General features: G+C 38.8%; 1 protein-coding gene and 1 long non-coding RNA gene across 2 annotated transcripts in view; both read right to left on the bottom strand.

The window, feature by feature from the left end:
• Nucleotides 1–25,605, bottom strand: part of LOC147914543 (uncharacterized) — a 487,630-nt gene that overhangs the window by 249,067 nt on the left and 212,958 nt on the right. The gene's annotated exons all lie outside the window — the stretch shown is intronic.
• SMPDL3A (sphingomyelin phosphodiesterase acid like 3A) lies at nucleotides 7,060–25,510 on the bottom strand. Its single transcript, XM_004422278.3, has 8 exons — nucleotides 25,227–25,510; nucleotides 18,648–18,861; nucleotides 17,579–17,723; nucleotides 13,029–13,125; nucleotides 12,084–12,253; nucleotides 11,449–11,629; nucleotides 9,963–10,087; nucleotides 7,060–7,717 (listed from the first exon to the last, which is right to left on the bottom strand). The coding sequence occupies exons 1-8, from the start codon at nucleotides 25,336–25,338 to the stop codon at nucleotides 7,400–7,402; spliced, it is 1,362 nt and encodes a 453-aa protein (XP_004422335.1). The 5' UTR covers nucleotides 25,339–25,510; the 3' UTR covers nucleotides 7,060–7,399.

Below are 25,605 nucleotides of genomic sequence, written 5' to 3'. Positions count from 1 at the left end.
ATTAGTGAATTTTCAGGTGAGTAGAAACTACCTGGGCTGCTGCCATGACGCTCTGACACCACTTGGCAGCAATTTGCAGACTTAACGGGAAAGAAGACAAATGAACCCTGTAGCAAAATTCTCTGTGTGGCTCTAGTCATTGTGCCAAGCACAATTCCATTGCTGTCAGCGTGATCTGAGAATAAATGCTTTTAAGATACATACATAAAGAAGGGTTTTGTAAGTATCTGACAGGAACCTCAATATTGATAATAAGCAAAATAATAAAATTTGCCTGAAAGAGTAATCAGAAAATGAGTTTTTCTTCTATATTGTGATAACCATTTCCATGTTTATGAAATTACATGGTTTTAGACAAAGCAATAATTTTAGTAACTTTTCATCATTCTTCCCAAATATTGAAGACTTAAGTAGACATCTTTGTAGTATAGTTGTCAGTGTTTCTGACACTTCTGTTTCGTGACATGACATCCACAGCCCTCACTAATTCGTTTGCTGGGAATGAAGTCCATTGTAATGAAGGTGATCCTGTTAAAAATATTTTAATTGTTAAATCAGTTCTAATTACATGTGATGTGGTTCAAAGACAGTCAGTGTCCTCACTAAGCTGCACATACACACACACATCACACTAGTGTGTGTGCTAGAATGAGCTCCACAAGAGCAGCAATCTTTGTCCATTTTGTTCACTGCTGTATCCCTAGCATGTAGAACGGTGCCTGGAACCATAAAGGAACCCCATCCATATTTGTGGAGAGAATTGTGCTATGAAAGATGACATGAGAGGAGCCATATTAAAATAGAGCCAGAGCAGCCATTTCAGAGGAATTGCCTTGCACATCGTGTTTTCTTTATCTTCCAAACTGGACCAAACCGCCAACATTCCAAGAAGTCAGTAAAGACAAGACTATCCTGTCTGTAAGGACTGACGGAATTGGACTTTGCTGATCACCAAATTGCTAACCAATCAATGAAGTACAAGTCTAGCTTTTTCCCTGATGATTCAGCCACAGGCCAGTCTATGAAGTACAAACCTAGCCTTACCTCATCCAGCACTAATGAACTCTTCTTAATGTGGCTCACCTCATCCTCCCTTTTTCCCATAAAGACTTAAGCCCCTCTTCTGTAATCAGAACACTATTTGGGTTTCTACCTGAATCTGTGCTCCCTGAATTGCAATTCTTCAATCCGAGATAAACGCTTTGCCTCTTAAACCGGTTTCTGTTTTTGTAGATTGACAGCGCCATACAAAACAAAATGATTATGACTTTATTTGTATATAAACTGAATGTTCCCCAGAGCAGCCTTGAAAAATGTAAGGTTCTTTTTCCTTAACTTCATCCTCCATTTTCTGTACTCTTCCATGTCCCTGTCAAATCCACTCTGTTCGATTTGGGCATCTGATAATGTTAAAAACAGTTTAAATATTTATAACTTTTACATAATGTTTACTATGCCCAGAGACTGAACTGTGCACTTTACATTTTCATTTAATTCCCACAACAATGTTATAAATCAAGTGATGTTTTAACTCTCATTTAATAGATGAGACAAATTGAATTAGGGACAGGTAAACACCTTGACTGCTCTCAAAATGAGTGGAGAAGCTGGGACCAGATGTCAAATGCCTCTCACTAGAAGCTCTGACCTCATCACCTTATCATATGACCTCCCAATGACCTCCTACTCACTACACCCTCTCCACTGCCACAACGTGAGAGGACATGTTACCATTCTTCTCTTATGTCTCAAAATCCCCACCTCCCTTCTCAGTTCCCTTTTCCCAACCTGCCAATGCCAGACCCCATCCTCTATGTCTCAACTGGAGTGAGGATGCTCCCAGTCATGTAGGATGGCTGACTAATCAACTCATTACCCTTTAGTGGAGATAAGTTTCAGTCAGTGTTTTGCCTAAGCCAACCATTTCCATCTTAAACATTTAATCGCTGCTGCTCATTGATAAGTTTTATCTATTCATTAAGGAATTCAGGAGTCAGCAAGGAATTGGGTAAAGTATCTCCAAAAGCAGATATAATTTCATTCATTCAACAAGTTTTGACAGCAAACACTATTTTTATATTGGGTCTTTAAAAAAAATAATATTGAAGAGAGAAAGAAATGAAGGAGTTTAGACTGGGAAAAGGAACAATGTGAGCAAAAGTGAAGAAATGGGTAATTGCATTTGTGTTTTGAAACTGACAGTCTCTTTTAATTAGAATATAGAGTGGTGAAGTGGGAGTCTGTGATGAGGCGGGAACAAAGACCATAGAAACCAATAGGACCACATGGGTCCCTGGCCCTGTATGAAAAGCAGACCTCCAGGCCTACAAGGCAATGGTCAGGGGACATCCATAGCCATCTTTCTAAATCACCAATTTGGGGACACAGAACTTTCAAAAGGAAATGTTTTAGGTATAGAATAGAATGCAAAAGACCTGAATTTTTACAATAAAAGAGAAAGAAGTTTTATAATGATTTTATTTTTTTAATTAAAGAACAGATACATATTATAGAAAGAAATTCATTTTATTAAAAAGTGGGGATGCTGAATCATGATAAAATTAAATGAGGATAATTTTATAAAACAGGAACTTCAGATATGTCTTGAAAAACCATAGTTATAAAATAGATATGATCCCTATCTTTTCATTATTTTTTTTAATGTTCCATCGAGTTGTTGCCTACATTATGCTTATGTACGTGATTGCTCCAAGGAGAGGAAACTCAAGTAGGGGATTCTGTAGCATCAGGAAAACCATTCTCTACCAAAAGAATAGATAGCTCATCAATAATTGAATTAATACTATTTTTCCTTCCCTTAAGTGTCCTCAAAACTTATCTAGAACGGTTAGGCAGTAGCAAGAGGGAGGCAGGCAGATGATAAATTTCGATAAGTAAGTCATGTTTATTCCTAACAAATTTTAAATATTGTAGAAACCATCATAGTAATAGAGTCTGAGTTGGTTTGGCTTCTTTCTTAGGATACTAATTTGTTTTTAAAAAGAAACCCTATGTAATTAGTATTTGGGTGGTGAACATGATGTAATCTATGCAAAAATAGAAGTATAATGATGTACACCTGAAATTTATACAATGTTATATACCAATGTTACTGCAATAAACAAAAAATTTAAATAAATAAATAAATAAATAAAATAAAAAGAAACCCTAAAGTCCTTTAGAATAGCAAAATGTTTAACGAACTAGAGGACTTCTTGGGTAGCCTGTATTAGCTGTAATACATAACAATACGTTTAATCTGTTGCTCTGCCCCCACCACACACACTCCACACCAGCCCTCTCCTCTTGTAGTAGTCCCGACTCCCTCATGATACCACCATCTACCAGTTTCTCCAGCCAAAAATCTGAGTCATCCTTTATTTCTCTCTGTACTTCATCTCTTACATCCATGCCATCAACAAATACTGCTCCTTCTACTTCCAAAATATATCCCCAAATGGGCTACTTCTCCCCACTGCCAACACCTCAGCCCATCTACAATCCCCTCTCACCTAGAATACTTCAAACCCTCCCAATGTCTCCATTCTTTCCTCTGAAAAATTATCCATAGAAGAGCCAAAATAATCAACTTTAAAGGCTACATCTCCATCTCCCCTTACAAAAAGTGAATACATAGTATCTAATAAATAAACAAATGTATAAAAAAAGAGCAAACATCAATATAGCCACTGACTGCATAAGGAAATAAAACTTTACCAACACATTTAAATCCCCCTATTTATCTCTCCCCAATCATCTTTGCCATTTACCAACCTCCAACATGACTGTATTTGACATTTATTTTGCCAATACACCTTTTTGGTCTACTACATGTATCTCGAAGCAATATACACTGTTTATGCATTTTTAAAGTTTGATGTAAATGAGATTATATTGAGTGAAATAATGAGTGAAAAACACTCATTATTATGCTTGTGACATTTATGAATGTTAATTTCTCACTTCTATATAATATTCCACATTCTGAATAAACAAAATTTCATTTATCCATTCTCCCGTTGATGCAGTAGTTTCAGGTTTGTTAATGTTATTACAAACAATGCTGCCATAGATATTTTTATACTCCTACTGTATATTTTTGAGAGTTTACTCTTAGGTATACTCCTAGGTGCTAAGAAATAGAGAATTTCATTTTCAACTTTATACTATAGAACTGACCCAATGTAAATATTTGCGGTGATTCAGTTCTTTTGGAAGATAAAAGTAGCTCCAATAGTTGGAGGGAGGTGAAGACTTTAGCCTTCTTACCCCCCAACTTTGTTATCTGATAATATTGAAAAGGAAAGCAAGTCTCATAGATTTTAGTTAGCAAGCAGGTCCGGAAACAGTCATATTACCTATAGTTTTAGCCCAGTGAAGTTCCAGCTTTTTCCTTTTGGCATAAAGCTCATTGCATAAAAGAGCCACTCCAGGCAGGTGTGACAATATCTGAGAGGCAAGATTCAGCGCACCTTCCAAGAGTCTAGATTTTCTCAGGGGTCTGGACACAAGATCAGACAGTGTCCTAGGACCAGTTACCACTAGGAGGACTGCTGAATTCACTAAGCGGATTCTTCTACTGCATTCATGCAAGATGAGAGATGCCTATTCAGTTTAGCCAACCCATTCATAATATGTGAGACTGTTACTATGATGTAAGAAAATTTTTATATACTGAGGTGTATGGGGAAGCCATTCTGGTTTAAACCTGAAATTTTATTTGGGCCAAAAGGCCTAACTTGCAGCTTGTTGAACAAACACTGTACATCTGCTTTGATCATTATCCTAAGTAAATAATGTACTCTTTGAAGAGAAGAATTGATGCCTCTCTTCCCATGACATCAGCATTCTTTGAAGATAAGTCTCCCTTCCCATGACTCCAGGGTCATGATGGCCCACTGTGTACGTGCTAATCTGTAACAAAATATCTCCTGGAACCCTTGAAAGAATGTCCCCTTATCATGCTTGGTTTATGTCTCTTTGGAAATGGCATATAACTAGGCTGAAAATCACTCTTCCCTGGAGAGCTTTCTTCCTTGCAAAGGCTGCAGCTTCTGGGCTATAATCCTCAATTTGGCTCAAGTAAAACTCTCTCTCCCCTTTTCTTTTATAATAGAATGATTATTGATTATTTGCATCGACAACTACTATAAATGGAAAAAATTCACCCGAATAAATATTTCCTTGTATATGTAAGCAAGTTTGTTTCATCCCTAAATCTCTCTACCCACCAAAATCAGTGGCTCTTATTAAGGACTCTCTCCCATTCTCCTCACCTTTACTCCCCTTCCTTCCTATCAATATGTGGCTAAACAAAATGGGCTTCAAAGTAGCAATTTTAAAAATCTAAACTGGATGTAGTTTATAAATTTGCCAAAGCACTATCAATAAAAAGAGGCAAATCAAGACAAGCTTTACCATGCACATACCAAAATTATTATATATTTGAAGATAATCTGAAATAAACCACAATAAATTATTCTAAAATGCTATGATTTAAGAATGGAAAAATTCATTTAACTACCGTTAACATCCCTAAATGTTACTGGAACTTTAAGATCATTTGTTTCTACTTTAAGGTGAAGGTAAACTGAATACAAAAAGGTAGCAATAAAAATTTTAAATCGTAGAATAAAGTGGGAAGGACTCTAAATGTCTACTGCACCAAATCCCCAAAGATGCAGGAATTTCTTCCACAATAATCCCAGAAGCCCAAGCTTATTCACTTCCAGTGCTGGGGCTCATTGTCTGAGTCAGCTCATGCCATCTCTGATTTTCACCATTTTAAAATTTTTCCTTAAATGATGCAATCTTGTTTTCTTAAAACTTCTGTCCACAAGTATAAAAATATATAAATACATGATGTAGTCATTTGACAATTTAAATATAATTGCAGGCAGAATGAATTCTAAATGATGTGATTATTTTATAACAATGAATTTTGCTTTATTTCAGCATCCTCACTTATAAAACATAATAATTTTTTAAAATTAAAAATTAAAAAATGTTTACCTAATGAATATTGATAGTTTCTTAGATATAATATTTTTATTTTGTAATATGCATATTCTCAGTCCTCTACAAATCAGGAAAATTTGGTTTCACTATGGTGAGATCTTACATCTGCAAGTCATTTTTTTACAGGAAGTCAAACCAGTCACAAGGCTAATGAGTCCATCCTCCTCGTTGACTGACCTAAGGTTGTTGATTGCATGTCTTCTCCAGCAAGCCCAAGTACTGGGGTGTACAATCTTCCCTTCCCCTAAATTTCTCAGCCTCTTCCTTTTCTCTTCTACTTTAATTCTCCCACCTAAACTGGAAGGAAACAACAGCTTGATAGACCTGGTGAGAAGCAAGGAGCCCTGGGAGATCCCTAAAAACAATCCCGTGATATAAAAGCTCATTTTTATCCTCTCTTGGAATATTGTGACAAAGAAAACACTACCCCTGCATCCTAGCATATTTCTTTGAGAAATATTCATATCTTTCAATTCATTTCAGCAATTATTTACTAAGTGCCAGGCACTGGACTAGGACCTAAGCCTTGTGCTAGTACACTGCAGTTACAAATAGTACAACTTGTGACATTCTCTTCTTGAAAGTTTAGTGGTACTAAAGAGTACCGCTAACTTCACTCACAGAGTGAAGACAGCTAGGCAATACATGTCCCGTGATGTTTCATATGCTCAGAGATGGCCCTGATGAGACCTTGGTGTTTTCCCAAAATAGTGCCTGTAAATAGTGTTAACTTTAGTTTACATATGAGATTTAAACAGTTTGAACCTCAGTTTACACATGAGGTTTTAACAAGAGTGAATTAAAAGACTGAAAATTATCACATTAACAATAATTTAGGGGGCTGACCCCGTGGCCTAGTGGTTAAGTTTGGTGTGCTCCACTTTGGCAGCCCAGGTTTGGTTCCTGGGCACAGACCTATGCTACTCATCAGTGGCCGTGCTGTGGTGGTGGCTCACGTGCATAATAGAGGAAGACTTGCATAGATGTTAGCTCAGGGCGAATCCTCCTCAGGAAAAAAATAATAATACTAATTCATCATACTTAGGAAGAAATCATTTGCTTTATTGTATAAATGACAATTTCAACAAGAGTATAAATTAGATATAATTATACAAACTGGAAGATAGGATATTTACATCCAAACATCATTCTAGTAATGGGCAGTTTACATATATACAATATAATAAAAATTTTGAAGGTTAAAAATATAGATTTGGGTATCATAAAAATATACATTTGGGTATCATAAAAACGAAAGCAAAGACAGGAGTAATTCTGCTTGCTCAATCAGTAACTCACAAAGATTTATGTAACAATTCCCACAAACCGATCTCAGAAACAGAGCAACGTCACGTTTTCTATGAACACAAACTGTGAAATACTATGGATTGTGCTTTATATAATATTGTTTGAGGCAATCTACATAGGAAACATGATCAAGATTCATAATTGCACAAATCTGAGAGGCCTTACATTTCCCATTGCAAATTACACTGCTGTCATAACTCACAAAGAAGTAATTGTAGTATTTTATAAACTGCTTACTGTCTGGAACTGCAAATTGTTTAGCTAATCCATACAAACTTTTTGGCTGCAAATCTTCAATGCCATAGGTCTGGGTCAGGATATACTCCAGCTGCCAGTTGGATTCTCCCTTTAGATTAGCATCTGTCAGGTTCAAATAATACTGCAACATATCCTATAGTTAAAAACAGTACCAAAACCTGGTTTATTCTTTGGCATAAAGTACTAAACAGCAAGAGGAGTCCTTATTAGGTTTTATATGACACTCTTTTTTTTTTTTTTTTTGTGAGGAAGATCAGCCCTGAGCTAACATCCATGCTAATCGTCCTCTTTTTGCTGAGCAAAACCGGCCCTGAGCTAACATCTATTGCCAATCCTCCTCCCTTTTTTTCCCCTTTTTCTCTCCAAAGCCCCAGTAGATAGTTGTACATTATAGTTGCACATCCTGCTAGGTGCTGTATGTGGGACGCCGCCTCAGCATGGCCGGACAAGCAGTGGGTCGGTGTGCGACCGGGATCCGAACCCTGGCCGCCAGTAGCCCAGCGCACGCACTTAACTGCTAAGCCACAGGGCCGGCCCCTATATGACATTCTTAAAGTTGTAGTTATTAAAAAAAAGTTAGAATTCGTTTTAAAGAAAAAGAGTCCTGATAGAAAATCTATATTACTTTTTTCATTTTAAAAATACTGAGGGGCCGGCCTGGTGGTGTAGTGTAAGGTCACATGCTCCGCTTCGGTGGCCCAGGGTTCACAGGTTCGGATCCTGGGCATGGACTTATGCACTGCTTATCAAGCCATACTATGGCGGCATCCCATGTATAAAATAGAGGAAGATGGGCACAGATGTTGGCTCAGGGCCACTCTTCTTCAAGCAAAAGAGGAAGATTCGCAACAAATGTTAGCTCATGGCCAATCACCACAGCAAAAAAAAATACGGAAAGAACATAATAGAAAATAATCCAAACGATACAGAGACATGCACAAAATAAAAAGCCTTTGATTCACACATCTCAGAAGTAACCACTGCTAATAGTTATGTATAAATCAATGATGTGATGGAGGTGGCTTGCACCAGCTCACAAGAGCAGATTGTCAAATTTTCAGGAATCTTGCAAGTTAGTTGATATCACTTTGACAGCTTGAAATTGGCTATGATGGGAGTATTTATATCATGGAAATTGGCAAACATTACAAATCAAAGCACTTTTTCCCCCAGTGAACCAGTTGCTAAACATTTACCAGCACTCCCGTGTATGTGTGTTGTTCTAGATTGTATGTACAAAACAAATACAAATATTTAGAATATATATATATTTATCATCTTTTTGGCTTTTTCAAAAAATGAAGTCATGCTATACAAACTGTTTTGCATATTTAAAAATTATTCAGTGCTATATAAGGGACATCTTTCCATGTCAGTAAATATATACATACATACACACACACACAGACATATATATACACAGTATATACACATGTGTGTATCTGAGGTTCAGATCCAAAAATAGGCAACTAATAGTTGTACAAAGGATTCTGTTGGACTAGTTTACAGTCAATTGTTTTATTTCCTCACTTAATCTAATGTTTAGGGATTAAATCAGATTTCCCCTGCCTTACCTCCTTTGCAAAAACATGCTCTAGGGAATAACAGAGCTACCTCCTATTAAATTTGTCTAGGGAAAAAATTGTAGTTACGTTAATAAAGATTTTAATTGAGAAACTCTTTTCAAATTATTCTTATTGAAAGGGGCAGTACCCATAAGCTACTTCCCAGCCTTTTGATGCTAAATTTATCTAAAGCATAGAGTCATGTACAAGCTCCAGAGAAATTTTGTCTCTAAGATAAACGTCCAACTAACTTTATTTTCTTCACAAATTTTTTTTGCCAACATTTATTGAGCGCTTACTATGAGCCAAGCATGCTTCTAAGTGCTTCACATATATTTGTGTGTGTAATCCTCATAGCAACTCAGTGAAGTCGGTAGTATTTTAATCCCTGTTTTACAGAGGACTAGACTGGGACAGAAGAGTTAGGTACCACAGCTCATGAGAGGGTATGGTTTCAGAACCTACACTCTTCCTCACAGCTATGTTCTGGAGAAGAGTAATTAATAACAAATATGGCTTAGTGAAAAGTTTCAATATATATGCAAGTCCACCAATAAGGCACTTCCCAAGGAAACCTTCATCTAAATAAATGTGAAGTCCTTAGAAGGACAGAAATGGCCTCCCAAAGGCTGACCTCATAAACCCATAGTCAGAAAGTGCTGACATTCCAAATATAAAAAAGAAGAAAGACATTGTGAGATTTCAACATAAACTACAACTCACACAGCTGCACTGGAAACATTCAACTAAACTAATGAAAACTACAAAGACATGCATAAATGTGGGGTCAATTCTAAAATTGTGCCACCTTACCAATAATTTATAATCACGAGGATCATACTGAAATAGTCTGACACCAGGATTGTTGGTCTGTTTTTCTAAAACATTCTTCACTGGGGTAACAGCAGGAGCCACAAACAAAGAATTTACTGGAGTTCCTGGGCAAACATGTGACATAAACATACATTTTTTAAAAATTGAGTTTAACTATATTAAAAATGTGAACAAGTCCCAAATTAAGAGATTAACAAACATAACAGCCAAATGATAAGTGATCTTTGATGGATTCTGATTTGAAACAACTGTAAAAAGACACTTTTGAGAAAATAGAGGAATTTTTATGATGGATTGGTATTAGATGATACCAAAGAATTACAGTTAATTTTGTTAAGTGAGTTAACAGTATTACGATCATGTAGGTTATCCATATATTTTAGCAAAGCATACAGAAGCATGTAGGATTGAAATAGATCTGATGTTTGAGATTCACTTTCAAATACTTCAAAAAAAAGAATAAAAAAATTAAGTAAAGCAAATGTGGCAAAATTTTGATATTTGTTGAATATAAGTAATGGTACAAGGGGGTATGTTTTATCATTCTCTCTGCTTTTATATATATTTGAAAATTTTCAAAATAAAAAAAATCCAAGTTATTACAAATATGTACACACAAAAATACAAAACTAGTTTGTTCTGTACCTCTACCTAAAACAATAGTCCAATGATTACATAATAAGAATTTGATTAAAGTGTCACCATGTTTTACACATATCTATAATAGGACTAAATTTCGTTCTGATTTAAAAAGGTATCAAAGACTGGAAAATGGTCATTTTTATCAAGCTCACTCATTCTAGATGAAAGAGGTAAAGCATTTCAAAAATGTTCCCCAATTACTGAAAAAAATATATATTGATTTTTCTCCCGGCTGACTACTATAACATCAAAACTCTTATTTTGGTAGCTCTCAGTTTTCTGCCCTCATGCAGACTCAATCTTTAAAAATAGATAATCATTGTTTTGTTTCCTGCTAGAGCTTCTTCTATTTTTTTTTTCTTTTAATGTTGGGTAGATGACAATATCGATAAGCACTTGAAAGTAAGAGCTTAGTACATTTTATCTTAAAGCAATGGTAAATTGTGCTTTGCTCTTAAATTCTGAGAAGTAAAACAAGTCATCTCAGAAGCAACTTGAGTCTAGCAGGTAAACAACAAACAGTAATATTTCCTTAAAATTGAGGATCTCAAAGAAAATTTGAGTGAGCCGAGGATTTCAGAGGCTTTTGTGTAGACAGCAATCAAACGATGGTGGCCCTGTGGAGCTAATAGGAAGAAACTCAACTGCAGGCCTAAATATGATTTGGACACTAGCCATACAATCATGGAAGGTAATTCAGAAAAAGCTGGTGCTGTCAGGTTGATTTAATGAAACTCTTAATTTACTGGATCAGTAAAAATTACTGGATAGGCTTTGTTCTAGCATCTCAGATTGGGGAAATGTAAACAGAACATCATATTACCTTTTTTATCTGAAAGAACCATGATGCTATCTCTGTGAGTGTGTCCATAAAATTGTCCCACAATGACATTGCTGTATTTTCTAAAAATTTCTATCAATTTCTCATTATAGTATTCTCTCATTGCCGTGGTGTTCATTGAATGGGGCAGATACCCCACTGGGATATGTGCAATGATGTACACCTGGAGAAGGAAACGCAAGGAGGACTGATGAGAATCTTTTTGCACATTTATCATAACCAAATGACATTTAGATACCCAAGATTGAAAGTATATTAATTAAAAGTTAGAAAGCAAATACACCATCTCTCCTATTTATTACCAAGAAAAGATGAAATTATGAAACTATTCATATCTCTGTATTTGCACTTGTCTCATTTAAACTACACTGTTGAGGATATAAGGTAACTGTGGCTTTGGTCACAACTTTCTTTCTATCAACAAATGACAATCACTCCTCAAAGCATTCAAAGCAAAAGAAAATAAAACAAAAACAGAGATAAATCATAAGGTGTTTCATGTGAAAACATCCTCAAATTGTAATACATTTATTAATACTTGACCCTCCTCAAGTTTAATAAATACTCGAATTTATTCCCCTGTTGATCCCCTGATGATTTTAGACTACGGGATCTACCTTCTCCTTATTTTGCTGAGAGATCTTCAGTGTGTTTTCTAGCCATTCAAACTGATTTGCTGGGTCAGTCTTATTCAGGGTCATGATATTTGGGCCATAGTACAAGTTAGTGTTTAGACTGATGATCCTAAGGTTCAGATTAGTTGAAACTTTCTGTGAATAAAAGCCACCTATAAAAATAAATTTAAAACACATTTTAGAAAAACACACACACAGATATGCAAGTGCTGTGAAAGCAAATTCTTAATTAAGGTTTACATGCCAGTCAGGAAGGTGATGCTTATTTCTCATTGTTTAGTTTGCACATACATAGGCTGTCATTAGATGAGACTCAGATTTAACAAACACTTATTGAAAACCTACTATGTGCCCGGTCCAATGCTGGCACTTCCACATATTGAGGTAACAACAGTTGTATCCAATATTCAGATGAAAAGATAATTAAACGTTTGGGCACTAGGCAATGAGGTATTGAATTCTGTAAAAGAAAGATTAATACATCAATTCCTACTTTTGTATCTTTGGGGAGTCAAGATGAGAGATATCGTGAAATATGAAATCCAAAGAATGGGAACACACATCGATCCTTCCAGAGACTACTGAGGAAGAAATGGCAGATAAACTAGAGCTGCCACACTCTCAGTGGAGACGAGGCTTTAAGGCATAACCTCATTCACACCTGTGGTGAAAGAATGTTCGCCCAAGGGTCTGTTGCAATAGTACCTACAGAGCTGGCCACTGAGGTCGTGGCCCAGCTTTCCTTGCCCTGGGCCCACTCACCATCCGTGCCTCTCCTTGGCTTTCAAACATGACTTATGGCCTCTAGAAAAACTGGGTACAGAGGCTCTCTGGAATTGGCACATCCAAGCAAACATTAAAGATCTAAGTCTAAACACCATGAATAAAAACAGAGACAAAATAAGGATGACTAAATCTTTTGCTTACCTTTCCTTAACGTGTAAATAGATTCTTCATCCAGCCAGGGTTTCCAGAGGTTTGCTACTGCATTGTACACCTTGCTGGTGACTACAGGCAGTTGATCCTGGCCACAAACAATATAATCCCCCATTGAAACTCTAAAGATACATGGATTAATTAAATTAAACATTACTTGAGCGCTTACTACTATCTTACGCATCCAGAGATGCAAGGATGAATACTAGATAGATTTAATCTTCAAGAAATTCATAACTCAGCTGGGGAGACGGGGGACAAAATGTAATCAATCACTTATAAGCCAATGTGCTAGGTACCACCAGAGAGTTTCTAGGTGTGCAGAAGCAAGAACAATCACGTCTGGCCCAGAGAGTCAGCGGGGAGAGCAAAGAGAGCATTTGAAGCAGATGTTGAATAATGATTTCATCAAGTTGACGAGAAAGGGCATCAAAGCAAAAACTATGGCCCAGACACCAACACAGTGCCACATACAGAGAAAAGCACTTGTTTTAGTGTGGCTGGGGTATAGGATGCATGTGGAGTATGCTCAATAAGAGACACTGAAGGCAGTTTGACCCTAAACATGCAGGGCCCAGTGTAGCATGCCGAGGGAATGGAGAAAATGTCACGATTTTAGAATTAAACAAAGTTCTCTGAAATGTTAACACTAGTATAAAGCTTCTTAACTTCTTGAATGAAGATTGACAACCACACGCTTTTGATTTGAAGAAGTCTCCTTATGTCAGCCTAAATTATAACAACTTGTTTCAATTTTTTAACAGTATGTTAGATGTATAAAACATTATTTTTATTATCATAAAGTATCTTTTTATCATCCTATTTTATCATATTATAATAAACTATAGTGACATAAGCTCTAGGGAAGAAAAAAGAGCAAAACTTTAAGAAAGTAGATACTGAATAAAAACACAAACCATTTGTGAAATTGAGTAATTTTTCCTATTTTTTGTTTTAAAAGACTATATTTAAAAACTGAAGCCATCTTCCTCTCTCTCCTCATTTCCTTCTGTATATTGGTGATATAGACCTATTTCTTAAAGCAGTGTCCCTGTAAGTATTAATTAAAATGCTTATTTTTCAAGATGACACCCAAGTCACATTAGTTCCTAATATATATGCCCAATACATGATGAAAATATACACACATTCAGGGCAGTAACCAAATGACTTGTTTTGACTGGAACTAATTATCCAAAGTATATTTTCAGTTTATGTCAGAGATCAGAGTCACCTGTCTGAAAATTACACAATGGTTTAGGCCAATCTAGATTCTGATTAAAAATTGTACTCATCATCAACATCATCACCATCATCATCAAAAAAACCTAAGTCTTAGCCATTTGTTTACTTTGGGATGGACGCCAAGATACTGGTATGGTGATATAGAATCTTAAAATTATATAAAAATCACTCTAGATTGTTCTCTCTATTTCAAACATGAGAAATATGAGCAGCAGAGAAGTTAGGTGATTTATCCGGCGACAGCTGGTCAATCCCAGAGCTGGGTGTAAATCCCAGGTCTTTCCACCATCACCCTTATGTCCAATTATCTACCGCACCATGCTATCATCTCAATCCCTTTTGGCAGTGACATGACCACTGCCGAGAAATGAGGTACAATGGGAAGTGAGCACCCAGAAGTTTGGTGGCACCAGCCTTGCCAGTGTAGGAGGAAAGGAGGACCCTGGCCCAGAGTGCTTCCTCAGGTGGCAACTGGCGGCATTCCTGGGCTGCCACACGAATATCTGCTTCTGATGTAATGGGTGGGGACGTGTGTCTATATATGTGTGTTTATGTAGCTATGTTTAGGTACATGTTCATGGGGTTTTAATGGAGAAATAACACTTGTCAAATTTATGTGTTACTAATATTCACCAGCATTCAATCTCAGATATCAGTCTCTAGGAAAATTTGTTGTCGGGCTTTCATGTTACATTTGACATTCCTGAAACTGCAGTGAATTGATGGCAGTGGAATAATAGAAAAAAGATTTTCAGATATCAAGTCATAAGCTAGAAGGAGAAAAAAATTAACTGTTTAAGGTATACAGGCTGCCCAATTCACCCCAGCTCTACTTATAAAAGGATATGTTAGAAGTTGGATAGTATCTATACATTTCAATTATTATAAGATTTGACTTCACAAAAAGAAGACAGAGATAAAAGCAATATGGAACCAATCCTTAAAGGAGTGAGAAAGAATGTACCCCACGTCACTGCTTAATGTGATAATAACCACCACTCCACTCACTGAGGGTTCATTATGTACCAGGTGGGAAGCTATGCCCTTTTCATATAGTATCACTAATTCTCACAAAAACTTTGCAAGGTAGGTATTATTGCTCCTATTTACAAATAAGTGACCTATGGATCAGGGACATTAGGTGAATCGTCCAAGTTGGTCAAGCTATTAGAAGCAAAGAAGGATAAGGTTTTACATGCTAGTGAATACGACTCTAAACCAAACATGTGTTCCACTATACCGGTCTGCCTGTTACCTAAAGCATATAAAAACAATATGTGTAACTTCCGGCTCCTAGAGATTGTTCATCCCTAAGCCTCTGCACTGTGGGATCTAACATGTCAACAGTAACAAAAGTTGACTACTGGTTGAGAGGCCACCTTACAAAGACTCACATATTGTTCATCTCAAGACTGGAGGCCAGTGCCAGGAAGTCACTTGAAACTTAAGCTCATCCGAGAGTAGAACTTTTCAAAATCACTGTATTCTGTGATTTTTTAAAAAAGTTAGACGAAGTAATATAATCAAACTAACTAATATAGTCAAAACTCTCATTAAGCATCCTTTTGACATGTGATGGAAAAGATATTCTAAGCAAAAAGAAAAATGCAGACAAAGAGAGCCATGAAAGTAAATATTATGTTCAGGACATGTTGAGTATGTTAGTCTGTCAAGAGCAAAGGTTGTGTGAAGGGTGTTGGTCTACTTGAACACAAAAGTTCCAGGATGTGAGCTCTGTCACTGAGCGATTATGAGACTTGAACAAGCAACTTAATATTTCTGGGCCTCAGTTTTCTCATCTATAAAATAAAGAGTTGATCTAGACTAGGGGTCAGCACACTTTTTTATAAAGGGCCAAATAATAAATATTTTAGGCTTATGGGCCATATGGTCTCTGTCACAAGTATTCTACTCTGTCATTATAGTGCAAAAGTAGCCACAGGCAATACAGAAAGAATAGTCATGACTGTGTTCCAATAAAACTTTATTTACAAAAACAAGTGGCAGGCCAAATTTGGACCACAGGTTATAGATTGCCAAGCCCTGGACTAAACAACAATCTCTGAGATCTCCTGAATCTATACAAATCAAAGATTCTATACCACTATAACAGGACCCTCTAACCAGGGTTGGTATCCAGCCATTATGCACAGGCCGCTTAATAAATGGTCGCTCTGAGAGGTTGAAGCCCAGGCTGTATCAGGCATTAAATATTCTGCACACAGTCTCTGGCTTGAATCACATTTTTTTTTTTTTTTTTTTTTTGCAGAGGAAGATTCACCCTGAGCTAACATCTATTGCCAATCTTCCTCTTTTTTTCCTTTAGGAAGATTAGCCCTGAGCTAACATCTATGCCAATCTTCCACTGTTTTATATGTGGCCCCCAAAGCATGGCTGACAAGTAGTGTAGGTTTGTGCCCAGGATCCAAACCTGCGAACCCAGGCCGCCAAAGCAGAGCACACCAAAATTAACCAGTATGCCACAGGGTTGGCTCCAACCTTGAATCACATCTTAAATAGGTAAACTAGACTTGAACATGAATCTCCCTCGTTGGTTCTTATGATAGTTTGCAATGTTTCTGTTTTTAATCACAATCTAGCTTAGATCAGCATGTGGGGAGCTTTGTATGCCTAAATAAAATTCTGAAAAAATGTAAACATTAGTCAACATTAACCTTTCTTTTTGTTTTTGTTTTTGGTTTGGTTTCTGGTGAGGAAAATTAGCCCTGAGCTAACATCTGTTGTCAATCCTCCTCTTTTTGCTGAGGAAGATTGGCCCTGAGCTAACATCTGTGTCCATCTTCCTCTATTTTATATGGGATGCCGCCACAGCATGGCTTGACAAGTGGTACATAGGTCTGCACCTGGGATCCGAAACTGCAAAGCCCAGATCGCCAAAGTGGAGCGTGCGAACTTAAACACTATGCCACCAGGTCGGCCCCGACATTAACCTTTCTTGCTAACCTTATCTTAGAAATGCAAATGAACAACAAAATTATTCAAAAGAAAGGAGAAACTGAGGAAGATTATAAAGAAAAATAAGAATTAATAATCCACAAACTAGGAATTTGCTTCCAAAACCTCACTATGGACATAACTTTTTAAGAATTATTAACAGTCACTTTAAAGTCCCCAAAGCACTTGTCTTGCCTTTCTCAATAGTTAGCACTAAGAGCACACTCTACCTCCACGAGCCCCACTCCCATGCCCTACCATCGGCTAGTTATTGTCATAATTTTGGCACCACTGATGGGAAAATTGCTATAGGCACTTCTGGAAGTTGAGGTCAAATTTACCTGTGGCCAATAGTCATGATTACCCAGTGCAGGGAAAACCTGGAGATTTGGAAAGAGATTCTGGATGGTGGTTGTCATATTAGCAATCACATTTATGACTATGTCTGTTGAGAGTTCATACACCGGAACATGAGGAGGGCTATCCCTGAAAAGGAGACAGAATCATAGGGAACAAAGTCAGTTTCTATTAAAAGTCACTAGACTTACATGTGATCCCTTGCTGTACTATCATTGCAGACTTCTACAACAAAACTTCTACAAAACAACAGATGATAGTTAAAAGAGTTGAGAAACTACTCCTCATTTCCCTTTCTCCCACAGAGAATCCTATAAAAAAGAAAATTTGTGTAATACAAATGATAAACTGGAAATCTCAGCCTATTTCACTGCCTGACTGAAGATTTACAAAAGGCAAAAAATTTTGGTAATTAAAAGCACAGATTCCAGAGCAAAAATGCCTGGATTCAAGTCCCAGCTTTGCAACTTACTAGCTGGGTACACTTGGGCAAGTTACTTAGATTCTCGTGCCTTCATTTCCTCATCTGTAAAATTACAATAATAGTAATAATAATAATAATAATATCCAAATGAGTTACAATGTATAAATCAATTAAAATAGCGCCATGGTCATTACTGCAGGTAGTGGAGATATAGGCCTTTTCACTCTGTCATGCTGGATGGAATTAGTTAATTATACCACCAGAAGATGATGTTTACAAAATTGCTATCACAGGTTAACTCCCATTATTGCCTTCCGTTTTTGATTATTTAATTAAGGCCTATTATCACATTAATAAACATCTCAAGAGACTGGTACAAGTGTGCTGTTTATGGATTCATCTCTTAGTTAACATTGACATACCTCTAGAGTCTGTTTTCTAAAAAACAAAAATACCAGGACTTCTAAAATTTTTTATCCCTAATAATGTTGATTAATTTGACCTAGTACTTTTTAAACCCAAATAACTCTTAAAACAACTAATCTTCTTATGGCATTCAGCATTCTAATGAAGCTTAGGACACTGTAGATAAATACTGAGTAACTAACGGTGTTTATATAATCACTTACCCCGTCCATATCATGAAAGATGATTCTTGTCCTGAATTTTTAATAAAATCAAATGCTGACAAAATAAGGTGATAAGGAGAATCACATAGAACATCTCCAAAAGGGCCAGGATTGGAGGCGTTTGCGCCTTTGGAGGAAGCACACACTTTCGTGTGGTCATCTGTGATGTGGTAAGTAGGATCTAAGTGTAAGTCAGTCACATGCCAAAACTGTCCTGTTGATCAGAAAAGAAATGGTGTTAAATCTCCTTCTCTGGGCCGGCCCCGTGGCTTGGTGGTTAAGTGAGCGCGCTCCACTGCTGGCGACCCGGGTTCGGATCCCGGGCTCGCACCGACGCGCTGCTTCTCCGGCCACGCTGAGGCCGCGTCCCACATACAGCAACTAGAAGGATGTGCAGCTGTGACACACAACTATCTACTGGGGCTTTGGGGAAAAATAAATAAATAAAATCTTTAAAAAAAAAAAAAAAAAAAAAAAAAAAAATCTCCTTCTCTTTTGGAATTCCCAAAAAATATTTACAGTAATACTGGGGACACTTGCTCCTCCCTGTGATGGAGGAAGCCTTAGCAATTTAAATGTTCACATGCCCTGAAGTTAAATATAGTCCTTCCCTGTGAGAAGATAAGGATTCCAAGGACAGTAGGAAGAATTTACAAGAATTTACTATTTATATGTGTCTGATGTAAATACCGTATATGTGTCTGATATAAATACCATAATACAGTAAACAGAATTGATGAGTTCAATGATAGCACGACTACCCAACAAAGACTATATAACAAACATAAGTTGCATAAAGAAAGATACGGAGACATCCTTCTGGGAGATGAATAATAATATCATATTTTGCCTTAATAACATGTCTCCCTCCTTGCAGAATTTAAGCTTTTAGAATTTATTTACATTCTTCTTGTAGAAAAACTGATGTAGAAATTATGATGTGGTTTGTTAGGGTTTCATAATGAATAGCTTGCAGAACCAGGAACTAAATCTCACTCCTGACTTCTTGTAAAACCTTGCCTCTCAACATTAATGGAAAAAGAATATAAATCTTCGATACTAAAGATAGGAATTGCCAGAGGCTCTTAAAAGCCATTTAATAGAGGAACATCTTCTATCATACACTTGTATAAAATGTTAATAATATTAAGGGAAGCATTTGTTAAAGAGGATGCTTCCACTGGGTTTTCAGGACAAAGCCCAGAACCCATTTGATAGCATCCCTGCTTGTAAATCATCTTGAGAAAGATTCTTTCATTGAAAGAATACTAGTACTAATAATCATAGTAGTATCTGTCCTTATTAAGTACCTACTAGGTGCCAGGCACTGTGATAAGCAATTTAAATATACTATGTCATGGGCCGGCTCCGTGGCTTGGCGGTTAAGTGCGCGCGCTCTGATGCTGGCGGCCCGGGTTCGGATCCCGGGCGTGCCCCGAGGCACCACTTCTCCGTCCAACGCGAGGCCGAGTCCCACGTACAGCAACTAGAAGGATGTGAACCTATGACATACAACTGTCTACTGGGGCTTTGGAGGGAAAAGAATGAATAAATAAAATCTTTAAAAAAAAAAAAAATATACTATGTCATTTCATTCTCAAAACTACTCTGTTGAAGCAGGAATCATTATTCTCACTTTAGACTTGAGAAACTAATGCTGGATCAATTAGGACATTGGCTCTAGTATACACAGCTAATAAATGACAGAGTCAAAATCTGAACCCCATTTTGAAAGGCTGTCAAATTTGCTTATACATAATTTACATAGATTTTCAATCATTTTGCTGCTTCTCATATGCAATTAATAAATTGTTTTAATACTGAGGCTTTTTCACACTTTGAATTTTGAGTTCACTCTGATTATGGCTGATTTACATCAGAAACATATCAGAAAGTGACACAGCAGCATGTACTACACCAGAGCATGGGGCAAACAAGTAGAATGCAAACTTTTATCCATAGAAAGGTGATCAAAACTAAGTATGTTATGTGAGAAAAACTTGAATAAAACCCAAAGCTGGGATAATAAAGTGAAAAATTGAAAACAGTTAATGTGTTAAGGTAGAAAAGGTAAGTTATATTTGAGTTGTGATAATTTTATAACACATTTCAGTTCACAGCTAAGAAGTGGTAGACAAAAGATCCAGAAGAAAGTATGTTACCTCGGCCCCTGGCCCCTAAGTCATTAACCACAACGCTGCTCAGAAAAAGCCTAACACGTTCTCTTTAGTTTACAGGAAACCACAATGAGAGGAAAGAGGAGATGGCTGACATATATAGTCAAAACCAGTTAAAACTGGGTGAAGGCAACATGGCAATCTGACTTGACCTGACCTAGATCCCACAGCTGATTATACGCTCATTGTAATGCATTGCCACACTACATAACACAGCCACCAGCGCCATGAGTTTACAATTGCCATGGCAACAGCAGGATATGACTAAATAAGGAAAGAAAAGAGGTGGCACCCTTGTTCTCCAAAAAGCTTGCCCTGTTCCGTGAATATGATGAATATTCTATTATTTTATTCCCTTCATTATCTTGACGCATTATAGCTGCTTACTCGCCCCAAGAGCTGAGAAGTTGATTTGTGAACATAGTTCCCACCTCTCCATTCTTCGGACATTGAATAAAAGCTTGTGCCACTGAACACTCAGCTCCGCTTTCGTTTCAAACCTGCGACACCGAACAGAAAAGAAGCCTCTGGGGAAGGGACAGATTGTGGGTTCGAGGCCCACCTGTGAGCCCCTCCTTGGAGCTCCTCCAAATGTGGCTTGGAGTCCCACCAGAGTAAGGCGAAATTGACAACAGGTAGACATGAAATAGTCTTTATGGTCCATTACTTGGTATTCAGTCCCCATTTGGAAACATTTGCCAAGAGTAATTTATTTTATTCCATAATGTAGAAAACACTCCAACTTTTATTTCCAGCTTATACATTCTATATTCAGCACATAAAGTGGAGTTGGCAAATAGCTCAGAATCATCCTGGAGGCTGCCCTTCCTTGGGGTATAAATCTATATATAGTACATCTCATTTTTATGTAAACATGTATTTTATTATTTGTAGAATGTTAAGGTGTAGTAAGCTGCACACAGAACTGTATAGTGTTACGCTTAAGGGTGAGGACTCCAGAGTCAGACTGCCTGACTTCGAATCCAAACTCCACTTGCTAATCTAGCTGTGCGATCTTGGCTTGTTTCTTGTTTCATCCGTAAAATCTGAATAATATTGGTGCCTACTGCGTGAGAGGTAAGTGGCTTCGTAGAAGTAAAGCTCTCAGGAGGTGCCTGGCAGCTAGTAAGCCCGATTTTAGTTGTGCTGTTATTATTTTGTAAACCCAAGCTTGAATTTGAGATTGAACTTCCTCATTTCCAAGTAGTAGTTAAAACTTATCGAGTTTATAAGTTTATTAGAAAATATATTCATATTGTTTTTTATGCTTTACCTGTATTAACTCATCATTATTTCCATTTGACAGATCCAGAGCTGCTGCACACAGAACTTAAGCTCAAATCACATACACCAGACTCAACAGAGCCAATAAGGATTCAGGAAATCTGACTCTAGAGTTCATGCTGCTCTTTAACCACTGCACACACAGCCTCTCTGTGTGTGCTCACATTTAAATGGCCTTCCGTCTCACTTGCCTCATGTAAAATAGATAATGACAACACCTACCTGAGATACTGTGACAATTAAGGGACATGAGACTGTAAATATATTAAATTTTTGTAAACCCAAACTGGAAAGACACTAAGGACACTCCCTCTGATGTAATCTAGTACCTAGATTTATATATCCCCAGCATCTAGAATATGTCTGACCTGTAGTAGGCCCTAAACAAACATTCTTTAAGTAGGCATAGGCAGATTTCAGGATTTCCTCAAGATCACAAGCCAACTCAGCTAAACTGGGACCAGTCACTCCAGACTCACAGCCTAGTGCTCTTTCCACTAAATTGCATTGCCAGATGGATAAGTGAAGGGTAATTATTTAAATGCACCAAAGAGTGTCTTTAAATAGAAGTCAAGAACAGAGCTCTGACAGGTTCTTAACCTGGAATTTACAAATAATGAACCTCTGGAGGTCTCACCTCCACTTCTAATGAAATTGTATACAAAATGCTGTGTGCGTGTGTGTGTGAGTGTGTGTGTGTGTGTGTGTGTCTAAGGCCATGGACCTGGTCTGAGGCAGAGCCCACACCCCAATCCAGATTCTCTGGTTTGAAGTTCAAAGTTTTATTCACTACCCCACAATTACTTTCTTGTTCTACAGAAAATCTTTTTTTTTTTGCTGGGAAAAATTTGCTCTGAGCTAACATCTGTCGCCAATCTTCCTCTCTTCTTTTTTTTTTCTCCCCAAAGCCCCAGTACATAGTTGTATATTTCAGTTGTGACTCCTTCTAGGTCTTCTGTGGGAGCCGCTGCCACAGCATGGCTACTGACAGACATGGCTACAGACAGTGCTGTGGTTCCGCACCCAGGAACCAAACCCAGTCCGCTGAAGCGGAGTATGCCGAACTTTAACCACTAGGCCATCAGGGCTGGCTCTACAGACTTATCTTTAAAAAGATTTCCACAAAGATATGTGTGTATGTGGGCGTACTGTCAACATATCTAGATAAGTGCTCAAAATTATACCCCAAAAAATCTTATAATTATCTAAAAAAAGTTATAATTTATCCTTAAGAACCTGGTAAGCCATAATTCAGATTTTTGGACACATGGTGTTGTTTAAAATAGGTTCTTTTGTTTATTTGTTTATAATGTCACTTCCCACCACAGACTCCAGCAGGTCCTGACCTACTACTAAATCTAAAGAGTCGTCGCCGAAAACACCCGGGTGAAGTGTCCCTGGGCTGATGTCCTCTGACCACAGGGACTTGACAGAACGGGAAGCCCGAGACTGGGAATCTGCACACAGACACACGCACGCGTACACACACACACACACACACATACACACATACAACAAGTAGGCAGAGGCCGGTCACTGCATTGTAAAGGAAATCCAAGCCTTTTGGGATGGGGGTCAGGGGGAGAGAAGAGGTCACATCAAGTGGAAAACATGTAAACTAATATATCCAATGTGAAAGTGCTGAGTCAATGCTTCAGCAGGTCTTTGAACCCAGGTTACCCCCATCCCTTCCTCTTCCCTAGTGACACAACCTCGGAGCTTCCCCACCAAAACAGGGAGGTGTGAAGCAGAGCTTTACCAGACACCAGAATGTTGTCATCGAGGCCTTCAGCAATCAGATTCCTAAAACCAACCTAAAAGGTGAATTTGCTATTGGCTGGTCTTGTGCAACCTGGGACATTTTATCTCAAAATCCTAAACCGCCACATAATTAGAGAAATGCAACTTCAGCTTGAATAAAAGCAGAAACCAGAACAGTAAGTATTTGGGGACAATTTGTTGTTACGACCTACAGTTGGGAAACCAGCTTTACAGTTCTTGCTTTCAACTGCCTGACAGCTGAGTCACGAGGACTTGGCTCTGGGACAAGAGGAGGCGTTTCTCCCAGATCATTTCCGAAGTCGTGTGAGAGAGCAAGAGCCACAGAGAAGAGAGGAGGTTTCGGCATCAAGCACTGCCCCGAATTTCAGAGACAGCTATGCCCAAAACACAAACAGAACTCCACCGATCTAATGTTTCCCTCTCTAAATAAAGAGTAATTATTTTTAAAGAGAGTCGGGGAGGTGGGAGTACCTTGCTCTTTGAAACTGAAGGCTCAGATGGCATTGTAAAATCTCATCCAACATCTATGGGTTCTGGACCAGTGGTTCTCAAACTCTAGCATCTATCAGAATCACCTGCAGGATTTATTAAAACAGATTGTTGGGCCCGAGTTCTGGGAGTTAGATTCCGTAGGTCTGCGGTGGGGCTGAAAACTTGCATTTCTAACAAGTTGACGCTGGTCCCGACCACACGTTGAGAACCTTCCTCTAACAGGCACTGTGTTAAATGTTGGGAATGAATAAAAGTTGGTCCCGCCCGCAGGGAGCCTAGTGACATCCAGGTACAGAGAAATGAAGCCCCCTGAGTTCTAACGCAGACTAAGGGGCGGGGAGCGCGGAGACTGACTATACTCTGACAGGAGTGGGAGGAAAGGGCCGCCAAACTCAGTAAGCAGGACAGAAGGTACTGCGTCCCACTGAAATTTACACCCCCGAGGTGCGGCGGGAACTCCGCAGCTCCCCCAGTCACTCTGGGCAGATTCTGGGGCCCCCGAGAACGCAGGACGTCTAACTCGCAGCAGCTTTTCTCCTTGAAACACGCAGCGTTTCTTTCCTCCCTTCCCCAAGGAGCAAAACACCCGGAGACACAAAGTGTAAACAACCGCACGAGGCGGAATCCGGCCGCCGCGCCCCCTTGGAGCGCCCCCAGCGGCGCGGGGACTTCTCCCCGCGGAGCCCCGAGCTCCCGGCGGCGGCCTTGGGGCGCCCGTGCCCCCGTCGCCCCCTCCCCGCGCCCGGCGCGTCCGGGACCCAGCGCACTTTTGCTGACTGCGCGGGCGCCTCCGCCCGGCGCTCTCGGGCAGCTCCCGAGAGGGAAAGGGTCGCGGGCGACTCACCCAGCGCCGGAGCGGGACTGCGGCCGCCCGCGGGGGCCAGGGGCAGCCCGAGGCCGGGGCGGCCGTGCCAGGCGGCCAGCAGGCAGCAGACGAGCGCGCGCAGCAGCGCCATCGCGGGTGGCGGCCACGGGCCTGGGAGACTGGAGTCGTCCTGTGGTTCCACTCGGACCGTCAAGCCCGGGCGTAGGGAGGAGGCAGACGACGGATGCGGTGTACACGCCCAGCGGTCACGTGCGAGAGCCAACTCCGCAGCGAGTAGGTTACCCTACCTTCAGCAGCTGGCGATTACCTGTCCTTTGCTCCCTAGCGACAGTGACTGGCCTGGGAAGGAACGTGCTTGGGCCAACCCCAAGCATATCATCTTCCCTAAATGCCTGGC

This window comes from Ceratotherium simum, chromosome 19 (genome assembly GCF_057802395.1).
Source record: "Ceratotherium simum simum isolate JZ-2026a chromosome 19, ASM5780239v1, whole genome shotgun sequence".
Lineage (NCBI taxonomy): Eukaryota > Metazoa > Chordata > Mammalia > Perissodactyla > Rhinocerotidae > Ceratotherium > Ceratotherium simum.
The sequence above is the reverse complement of the archived record's forward strand: the minus strand, read 5'-3'. Positions and strand labels throughout refer to the sequence as shown.